At 42.8% G+C, this 11,141-nt stretch overlaps 2 protein-coding genes across 2 annotated transcripts in view; both read right to left on the bottom strand.

Annotated features, from left to right (window-relative positions):
• Nucleotides 1-11,141, bottom strand: part of GPN3 (GPN-loop GTPase 3) — a 182,429-nt gene that overhangs the window by 38,523 nt on the left and 132,765 nt on the right. The window lies entirely within an intron of this gene.
• Nucleotides 380-11,078, bottom strand: P2RX4 (purinergic receptor P2X 4). The gene is made up of 12 exons (XM_070950373.1): nt 10,864-11,078; nt 7,134-7,281; nt 6,435-6,506; nt 5,814-5,886; nt 5,404-5,509; nt 4,712-4,792; nt 4,297-4,438; nt 3,328-3,464; nt 2,228-2,321; nt 1,917-1,982; nt 1,721-1,816; nt 380-1,221 (listed from the first exon to the last, which is right to left on the bottom strand). The coding sequence occupies exons 1-12, from the start codon at nt 11,004-11,006 to the stop codon at nt 1,159-1,161; spliced, it is 1,221 nt and encodes a 406-aa protein (XP_070806474.1). The 5' UTR covers nt 11,007-11,078; the 3' UTR covers nt 380-1,158.

The raw sequence follows: 11,141 nt of genomic DNA, 5'->3' as shown, positions 1-11,141 counted from the left end.
AGATTTAGAAAGACTTTTTTGGGGACTGCTTTCTGTATTCAGGCTAAAAAAAGTAGAGAATTCAGAAGAGCCTGAGGACTCTAATCTGAAATTGTAAACCTAGGTAAATTTGCTCAGAAGTTAGTCTCATGTTCAATAGACCTTTCCAGATCAATACTTATATCCTCTTTTTCTCTTTCTTTCTCTTTACTCTTTCTTTTTCTTTCTTCCTTTCCTTTTTTCATTCCTTTTCTTTCTGTCGCTTTCTTTCTCTCTCTCTCTCCTTCCTTCCTTCCTTCCTTCTCCCTCCGTCCCTCTCTGACTATGGGGATATTTTGTTGATACTGTTATTTCCAAACTCAACCATTCACTAACATGAAGAAAAAAAAAGCAACAGAAATCGTATTTCCCAGTGCCTTTATTTTCTCTTGGCAAAATAGATTATTCTCATCGATACTCCTAAAAGAGGTAAAGTGCCATTATCTTTTCATTTATATATTAAATTTATATAAATTTATAAGGGCAGTATACAAATCAAATAAAACAAACAAACAAATTTCAGTGGATATAAACAGAGCAGTAGCAATTCAGTAGTAGAAGCTGGAGAGGGAGAGGCTGACACGCCCGCATGTCGCATTCATTTCAGATCCTGGGGATTTCCAGGTTGGAATGACAGTCGAGAGGGAATTCTCAAGATCCGCTTAATTTTAAAAATAGAGACTGCAAATTGCACTAAGAGGGCCTTTTTTTTTAAAAAAAGGATGACCATGGAAGACAAGTGTCTAAACAAGGGGTATCTTTCCACCCTTTCCGAATGAAGAGAGGTGCGATACGTAACAAAGGGAAGCACATCAGAAATTGGCAATTCTAGGAACATCAAAGAAGTTCCTTGGTCCCAAAATCTCTGCCTGCACCCCATCTGTCCATCAACTGGACGGTGGGAAAGGCACGTAGAATATCCGATGCAAAATTACCTTGGACTATTCAAAGCTTGGCAGACGCTGCACCCAAAAAGCATTGAAGGTTTTTCAGGAGAACGTTCCTTTCCTTGGGGGAGCCTCGAGGTTGATCCAGGAGGCCACCCAACAGAAGCACACCTGGACGGAGCCCAGGAGGGGCAGAAGAAAAACAGATCTGCTCCTCGGCTGGGTGAAATGAACAGGACCTTTTTGTGAAGAATCATCGCATTGTGGAGCAGTCTTGAACTTCTGTCTGGGATCCATATGACGGGTGGTCTCCCTGCTAAAATAAACACAACTTTCAGGATGGGAGAAACCAATTAGACCAGGGGTGTCCAACCTTGGTAATTTTAAGACTTGTGGATTTCAACTCCCAGGATTCCCCACCAGCCAGCATAGCATAGCTGGCTGGGGAATGCTGGGAGTTGAAGTCCACAAGTCTTAAAGTTGCCACGGTTGGACACATTGAATTAAGACTGACATTTTCCTCCCAAGTTGACAGATTAATAAAAAATGGATCACTCATTCAGAGAAAAATATGTTAGTTTCTTTGTATAACAAGATACCTGAACTCATTCAACATTCTCTCTCTCTCTGTGTCTCTTTCTTACACAAATTATAATTCTTGGACAATCTGGAGAGACCACTGCCAAGTTTGCAGTTAACTTTCTTTACTTCTGAAGGGCAAAGCTAAATCCCATAAGTAGGAGAATATCGGTTTTTATTTAGTGGTTTGGGTACAAAGTGCAAACCGTATAACAGATGGGAAGTGGCAAGCTTACCAATTCGTAATCTTCCACGTATTTGTATTTCTTCTCTCTGTAGTAGTATCTTTTCTTCATAAAATACAGGACAATGATATCACAGAGGACAGTGGCCTAGATGAGGTTTCAAGGAATTTATTTTAAGAAATGAAATCTTCCAAAGTTCAGGAACATTTTAAAAAATTGCTCGGGAAAAAGAAAATAAGTTTCTTACCACGCCAAACAGAGCCAAGCCAGATCCAATATTGATCATAGTAGGGATGATATCAAACTTTCCAGCCTAAGACGTATGAATACAAGCAAAATATTCTATTATATCTCCTTAAGAACACTGCAGAGATTATCTGTATTCTGTTTTCGACTCACACAATGAACTAAAGCCGTGATCTGACTTGTTGCCATATGTGACTCTATTGATGGTGGTTTATGCATCATAATTAATGGCTGAGAGCAACATTTCTCAACTGGAACTGCTTTCCAAGAGTACAGATAAGTTACAAAACATACACTTTCCAAAAAACTTACCGTGCCAAACACCATAATGTCAAAGCGTATGCCATAAGCCTTGATGAGTGTCCGATATTCATTGTTGGAAGAGGTTCGGTAGTATCTTGCAAACCTAAACCAGAGAAAATAAGTAAAACTCAATCCAATGATTAATGACACCATCAGAGCAACATTTCTAGGCCAGAAATATGCCCCCCCCCACCCAAATCAAATATTTTAAGTCTCGCTACCTTTCCAAGATTGATGGGCCATTCATGTATATCCCCAAGAACTTCATAGTTATTACAAAATATTATCCTTCTCAGTAAAAGTTTAGTCGATTATAGAGTCACCTGCTACGTTCATACAAAATACCTACGAGACCGTCTTTTGCCACCAATAGCCTCCCACCGACCAGTTCGTTCTCACAGGGAGGGACTACTCAGGGTACCGTCAGTCAAATTATGTCGACTGGCGACTCCCAGGGGGAGGGCCTTCTCTGTGGGGGCTCCAACCCTTTGGAATGAACTGCCCCCGGAGATACGGAATATCCCTGATCTCCGTGCTTTCCGCCGTGCCCTCAAGACCCTGATGTTCCAACAGGCGGGGCTAAACATACGAACATGCGAATGATTTTTTTTAAATATTATCTAATTCTGGGTTTTATTTAATTGACCAAACTAAGTAATAATTTTAATTAGCAATTTTATGATGTTTGTGTGTCTATATTTTTCTTGACTGTACACCGCCTTGAGTCCTACGGGAGAAAGGCGGTATAGAAATATAATAAATAAATAAATAAAATAAAATCAAAATACCACTTCAGGTAGTTTCTCCCAGTTAAAACAAACTCGGAAATATATTTTACACGTTATCTAGCAGCAGCCCCTTCACCAACTTTGGCAGTAAAAGCAGTAAAAATCACCAGGGGCAAATCGTAAAATTAAAAACACAAAAACAAAATACTGTTTTGGCATAAAACAGTAAAAGTCACCGTGTCACATCTGAAATTCTCCAGAGATAAAAGCATCTGCGTTTGGTGCAGAAACGAAATCAGACTCTGGAGCCATCAAGTCGCCCAGTTCCAGCCCAGATGTCCCACCACCAACATCCAGCTTTGGCTGTTTGAACGGCCTTACCTGAAGTTGTATCCTGGGGAAACGGAATGAGCAGAATCCTTGTTGTCAATTCGCCGAAAGGAATACTTCGGCACGCAGTGGGAAGCCGAGTTATCCAAGTTGCAGTCCCATCGGACCTGCAGACCCATCACGCCACCCTGCAAAAGGACATAACAAGCAGGCACATAGGCTATTACCATCCTTGACCGACACCTGTCCGATGCGCTTTCGCTGGAGCTGATTGTTGTGGTCCGCCAGCAGCCCGCGGAGCTAGCAGCGGAGTCGGACAGTGAGGAGGCTGAGGAGGACCATGGGCCAGTCCTGGAGTCTGGGGAAGGCCCGGACGAGATGGGGCCGGGGCCATCTGGGAATGATGTGTGGACTCCGGAGCCTCCAGAGGTGAACAGCAGAGAGGCAGAGAAACAGGAGGAGCCTTTCCTAGTGCACACATGCGCAGAGCTGCCAGAAGGTAAGAGCAGCTAAAGCAAAAAGGACAACTCGGGAGTAAGGCCAGGATATGATTGGCTCTTCCCATAAGGCTTAAAAGAGCAGGAAAGGCACGTGGGCTCTTTGTAGGAAAGCAACGTTGCTACACCTGTTTTCCAGTCGGCATCTCTTGTTTCTGAAGTTCATGGGGCTTTGCCAAGAAAGGCCTTTGGCAGGGTGCCAAAGAAGACAAAGGTTTGTGATAAGCCCGAAGGACTTTTTCTGAAGGACTCGTTTTGGAATTAATTTGGACCAAGCTGGGAATGAAGTAATTCTCAGCTCTTATAATAAAACAGTTTTGTTTGGGACCAATTGTGCCTTGTAATGACTACGTGAGCTTGGGTCACAACACTGATGGCTCCAAATTTCAATGGATTTTGGTGGTTAGCTCTGATTCCCTTCAATACGTCAAGCCGTTAAGTGCCGCCTTTGGCAGGAGTGAGGAAATCCCAAGTCAAATGAAATGGCTCTTCCTTGCCTGGCCCAATGCGTTTTGGGACCCACCTCAATGGCCATCTCTTGGAAGTTCTGGCCAGCGGCTTCAACTACGTCCCCGAGGCGAAAAATTGGGCAAAAGGGATCAGTCTTGGTGTTGTATTTACAATTCTTGAGGTAGGTGTAATTGATGGTGGGAAGAATGTTTCTCCTAGAAGAGAAAAGAAGAGGCTTCTGGGTTTATGCACCTCGAAGGAACCCATGTTCAGGTGCTAAGTAACCCCCAAGTAGGTCTGTCATAACTTTGATCACTAATATACATCACTATGTATTATGTTGTGCTTTCTCACTACTTCAACCGTCTTTTCATCAAAATAGTGCCAGTGTTTCCCGGAGCTATTTTGCATAACCCACCTAAACCCCTAAATTTCTCTCCCTAGCCCCACTCTAACCAAAAGAGATTTTTTTTAAAAAATACACATACTTCGTAAAGTTGAACTTTGGGTACCAAATATTGTTCTTCACAAGAAGGGTAAATTCCTCAGCATCCCGCAAGAAAGCTGGCCTGGCAGCGATTGAGCAAAAGAGAGGGAGTTGAAAGAAAAAAAGAAGTATTTGTGAAAAGATCCAGTTTCTTACAGCCAAAGTTCTAATTCTTGCCCCATCACCATAAAACACCTTGATTTCAAACCCAACATCCCCACCCTTTCAAAAAGGACTTTGAGATCCAATGAGATGTGAGGGCAGGGTTTGCTAAAACACTAAACCAAGATCCGTTTTAGTTCGGTTTTCACAAAGAAGCCACAATTAATCTTGCAAAATGGCACTATCTGGACAAATGTCTATGGAGATTCTCAGTCACACAGGTCACGGTTGTCTCAAAGGTGTTTTTTCAAAAGACGAAACGTTTTCCTCGGGGAAAAAAACCCACAATCCAGGTGCCTTTTGAAAAAGCACCTTTGAGACCCTATTTGGACAGTTGATTTTGTTTTCCTGCTAGAACCTGAACTGAGATACAAATATAAGCCAGGATTGTAATTTCAGACATAAAGACAAGGAGCTGGCATCATCAAATAATTCAGCAAGGTGCTGTTTCTAGGAAGAGTTGCCTTCCACATCCTGCCATTGCCTTCCTCCTCCTCCTCCTCCTCATTCCCCCTCCTTTCAGATGCTTACTTGGGTAAGTTTTCATCATTCTCCACTGGACACCAAGCAAAAACCTCGCAAGTCTTAATGGGGGGATTTGTATGGTTGTACACTATGCATTTTCCGGTCTGAATACCTGAAGGGATACAGAATGGACATCATAAAGTTGGAAGGAAGCTGGGATCATCTCAAGACAGCAAAGGTGGATTAGATGGGGGAAGCCTTAAGCTTCACCCCATGCCGAGCCATTAAATGGACCTCCCCATATAACATGTTATCCAGGCCATCGCTTCTGAATCTGCAAACAGTATCTTCTGTTCAGTTCTATTTCACATTTTACAACCATATTGTAAACTTTCTGCTGGAAAGGTGGTCGCCTCCTATCTAAAGAGGCTTTCAAGGGAAGGGGAGACCCTCGAGATGAAAAACATGACCCCTACCATTGCTGTGCGTGCCGACATAGCCTTTTTCGCAGTCTGCATCTGACTTGCACGTGGTGGTCTTATCTGGGAGCTGGATAGGAAGAGCAGCGAAGAGATAAACAAACAATCTGTTATCTGTTCTGCAGTTCAAAGATCTCTTCGAATGCAACTGCCGACTTCACCTACCAGTCCCTTGGAAATATGGGGTGTTCTCGACTTACGACCACAATGGGGGCTAGAATTTCCATTTCTAAAGAAGGCAGTTGTCAAGTGACAGTCACACTCAATCTTACAACCCTTTTTTTGTCACAGTCCTTAAGCAAAACACTGACATTGTTAAGTCAATGCTGAATGCCAAGCACCCACATTTTGATCACTTGACTGTGGAGATGCTGCAATGTAATTTTGAAGACTGGTCGTAAGTCGGGTTTTTTCAGTGACGTTGTAATTTAGATATTTTGCAATTTATAGAAATTGTGCTCCCAGTGCACACAAGGCAAAAAATAAAGCTGGGATGTAGACCAGATAGGATCTCCTGGCCCTTTCCGAACTCTGCTCCCAATTTCACATCCTCGCTTTTTGTTTCTCAGAGAAAAGATACACAAAATCTGACGATAAGCCACTTCTACCTCAGCCTACCTCTGGACAAAGCCCCTGGGTCTGATTCAGCGTGACGATCATATTTGTCATGATGAAAACCGAGTTCTCGGCCTAAAGAGAGGAAAGAAGCAGGATGGAAAAACGAGCTGAAGTGATGAAGATGTTTGATCTGGATTTGAAGCCTGAAAGACTTCCTTTTGGAACAAAGCATCTCTTGAATTAATGATGCGTCTTTGTAGACTACAAGAAAAACATTTCACCGCTCATTACTTACAAGTCTACATTTTTCCAGCCACTGTTGAGCTGCTGGAAAGTGTCATCATTTAGATAGGACCATCCGTCTCCTTGAGAAGTGAAAGATTAATTTAAATATATTTATCCTGGGGTTAAGTGCAAGATAAATACACGTTACGATATATAACGATACACGTTATAGGGAGAAAAATATGGACTAGTAGATAAGGAATTTTGCAGCGACTACAACTATGAGCTTGCATGAGCAGTTTGGAGATAAACATTTCTCCACTTATCTCATATTTTACTCAGCGTTGCTACCACGGTAGCTAAAAACATCAGTGCTTTCTCATAGAAACCAAACATCAGCATCCGAAGTTGCTCACAACAGAAATTAGAGGTTGCAAATCAAGAGATCCATTGTACTCCGTTAGTAGAGGTTAAGGGAAGGAATCCTTCTAAAGCTGCCAAAACCACAACAAGATTGGTCTCCCATGGACTTACCTGAGATGGAATCACGTAATCCGCCACATCCCAAACCCGGGGTCCCAAGTCAGAGGTGTTGGTCATGGTGACACCTTTCACCTTGGTGGTTACCGAGCTCACCACTGAGTCAGTTTCTTGGTAGCCTTTTTCCCAAACAAAGACCCAACTGCAAGGAAGAGGAAAAATTTCTCAATATGGCTGCCTCAGAGAGAAAGAAAATGGATTTAAATACCGTGTGTGTCTGAACTTGTGTATTTTACTTTAATTTCTTAGTGCTTAGTTCTTAGATAGATAGATAGATAGATAGATAGATAGATAGATAGATAGTTAGTTAGACCGAGATAGAGATAGATAGAGAGAGAGAGAGAGAGAGAGAGAGAGGAGATAGATAGATAGATAGATAGATAGATAGATAGATAGATAGATAGATAGATAGACAGACCGAGATAGACATAGATAAGATAGATGACAGACCAACAGACAGACAGATAAGATAAGATGACAGACCAACAGACAGACATAGATAGATTAGATAGAATAGAATAGAACAGAATAGAATTTTTTTTTGTTGGCCAAGTGTGATTGGACACACAAGGAATTTGTCTTGGTGCATATGCTCTCAATGTACATAAAAGAAAAGATAGTTCATCAAGAATCATAAGGTACAGCACCTAATAGTAGTCATAGAGTACAAATAAACAATCAGGAAACAATCAATATAAATTGTAAGGATACAAGCAACAGATAGATAGATAGATAGATAGATAGATAGATAGATAGATAGATAGATAGATATGATAGACAGACCAAGATAGACATAGATTAGATGATAGACCAACAGACATAGATTAGATAAATTAGATAGATATAGATGATAGGCAGACAAAGATACAGTTAGATAAGAAAGATGATAGACCAACAGACAGACATAGATTAGATAGATAGATAGATGATAGATAGATAGATAGAAGATAGATAGATAGATAGATAGAGATAGATAGATAGATAGATAGATAGATAGATAGATAGATAGATAGATAGATAGATAGATAGATAGATAGATAGGGCTTATCTTGTCTCTGTTGTTTATCTCACCATCTATTTTAATGACAATATTGTGTATTTTTCATTTAAGGAATGATAAGCTAGCCTGGGAGAATGACCTTGCTGAATCTATGGTGAGGAGAAAGATTTTGTTTTATTTTATTTATTCGTCAAACAGAAATCACAAATTTGAACAAACAAAATAAAAAAAACCTAAAGTGTGTCAGGGACAATCGGCACGTTTGTGCACTTACGCAGGCCCCCTTAGGAACCTCTTAAAATATGGGGTGAGGTCCTCAGAAGTTAAATATCAAATTGTTACTGAAGAATTTTGTGGCGCTTTTACTTTTCTGTGACATTTATAGACATTTGCAGCTAGGTGCTTTCACTCCACGGTCTGTCAGAAGCCCAGAAGTCAGCTGGGAAAAGATTTTCAGTAAGTAAGAAGGCATCAACATTGAACTGAGGAAAAAATATATAAAAACGATGCAGTTCAAGATGCTGCCATTTCCAGCCAATGGGAGGCCATCTGAGAAAAGTGAGGCCGTGTGGCTGGGTGAAGAGCCAATGAAACAGTGGAGCCCCCCCAAACTGGGCAACCAATCGGCTGTTTTGGCGGGAAAAAACGGCTATAAAAGGGGCAGCAGGCGAGGGCTTCTCTCAGAGAGCTGAAGAGAAGAGGCCAGAGCAGGAAGAGCAGCCCTGAGGGGGCAAAAGAGCTGAATCTCCTCCAAAGGCATTCAGTCACTCCTTGCTGAGCCACTGAGCTGAAGCCCCTCCAGAGACCAGAAGGAGCCAAAGAGCTGGAGGACCAAAGAGGCCAGAGCAGCAGCTCTGAGGGGCCGTAGAGCTGAAGCCCCTCCAGAGGCATCTGGGCTGGAGGCTGAAGAGGCCAGAAGGGCCGGAAGAAGCCAGAGAAGCAGCCCTGAAGCAGTTTAAGTCACTTCCCACTGAGCTGACTGAAATCATCCAGGCTGAAGAGTAGATGGGGGGAGGCTTGGGGTGGCCAAAGAGCTGGAGGACCAAAAAGGCCAGAGCAGCAGCTCTGAGGGGCCGTAGAGCTGAAGCCCCTCCAGAGGCATCTGGGCTGGAGGCTGAAGAGGCCAGAAGGGCCGGAAGAAGCCAGAGAAGCAGCCCTGAAGCAGTTTAAGTCACTTCCCACTGAGCTGACTGAAATCATCCAGGCTGAAGAATGGGTGGGGGGAGGCTTGGAGTGGCCAAAGAGCTGGAGGTCCATAAGGCCAGAAGGGCCAAATAAGCTGTCCTGTGCCTTAAAGAGGCATCTCAAGACCCAGCTGGTGGACATGTCCAGAAGCAAGAAACTATTGGGCAAAGATTAGAATATGGCTAGAGAAAATGACACAGCAACATATCGACTTAAAACCAGAATTGTTTCTGTTGGGTATTCTTTCCCAAGAAGTATAGTAAAGTATTAGTACTTCTTCTTTCCCGAGAAGTATAGTAAAGAACACACATTTGATAATACATGTAATAACGGCGGCGAGAATTGTATTTGCACAAAATTGGAAAGCAGAAAGGGAGAGGTAATTAAGAAAATATTGGAATGTGCAGAAATGAATAGGTTGACATTGGCAATTAAAGGAAAAGACGAGTCGGAATATTATAAAATATGGGGAAAATTTTATCAATGGATAGAAAGTGAGTATAGATAATAAACGGTAAAGATAAGAACTTTGGGATGAATAAATTGTAGTATATTAAAATTAAATGAAAAAGGGAAGACATGTATGTATTAAGTAAGAGGAAGTAGAAAAGGGAAGGAGAGGAGGAATGAGGAAAGTAGAAAGAGATAGAGAAGGGAAGAAGAAAAGGAAAGGTTGTGTTAAAATAAAGGGAGGAGACGGTAGAAGAGCAGACCCAAATAACTAATTAGCAAATGGAAGTTAAAGAATAAGATGAATGAATCATGATTAAAGATGGACAAAAGACTGTACATTTAAATATGTTGATAAAAAATAAAAATAAAAAACTTTGGAGGGGGGGGAAGACCCAGCTGGGCTGTGAGAGCTGAATCCTGCCAACATTTTATGTATTGCTAACTCGTTGGGTATCCAAAGCTTTGAGGAACAAACTTGCAATACCATCAGCCTCCCTTCAAATTACTTTCGGTTTGAGCTGCCCTTGCAAGCCCATACAAGAAGCTTAACGCTACCCCCCCCCCCCCACTTCCAAAAATTTAACTTCAGGGAAGGACATTAAGTTGGCGTGTTTCTTCTTGGGACAAACCAGGAGTAGGAAATGCGAGTTTTTCCCTGCGCGAACATAGTTTGGCATTAGAGGAAAAAGACTCGAAGCCAAATTGCCGATAAAGCGGCAGAGACTGGAGATAAGAGGTCCGGGGAAGAGTTTGGCTCAAGAGTTTTGCCAAATCAAACTTGCTGCTGGGGAGGAGATCGGTTTCCCCACTCTCTGCTGTGGGAATCAAACCGGACCCAGGCAGCTGTTCAACAGGTTCGACTTTTCCTCCCCCCCCCCAGCTGTGCAAAACTCGTTTCTGGAGGGGTTAAAATAGATCAGATCCAGGCTGGGAATCCTTGGCGAGGGAATCCCAGCCTGGGGAAAATAGGACGTCGCCCTCTACGCCCGTTTGAAACTTTTGCGAAGGCACTTCCGAACTAGTCAAGGCGCTAGTCCCTAAGAATTGCGCACCAAAAAAAAAAAAGATAGTCGCGTCTTTCTTTACCCGATGACGTAGGCCAAAATAGCCAGCTGGACCAACCGGTTCATGAACCCCACTTTGCGGCTCTTGATGGACACGATCCTCGGGGTGTCGTACTCGAAGAGGAAGTTGTAGAGGGCCCCGCAGCGCTTCCAGGGGGTGTCCATGGCTGCCAGCCGCTCGGCCGAAGCGAAGGGAGAAGCGCGGGGTCAGCAAGCCGGAGCCGCCCGCTTCCTACCGCTTGCTGGTTGCATGTTGCAAGAAACGCCGGGCCGGGCTTGGGGTTTGCGGCCGAGGCGTGT

This window comes from Pituophis catenifer, unplaced genomic scaffold (genome assembly GCF_029215685.1).
Source record: "Pituophis catenifer annectens isolate HBS135680 unplaced genomic scaffold, rPitCat1.0.hap2 SCAF_10, whole genome shotgun sequence".
Lineage (NCBI taxonomy): Eukaryota > Metazoa > Chordata > Lepidosauria > Squamata > Colubridae > Pituophis > Pituophis catenifer.
This window is presented reverse-complemented; position numbering and strand designations above follow the sequence as displayed.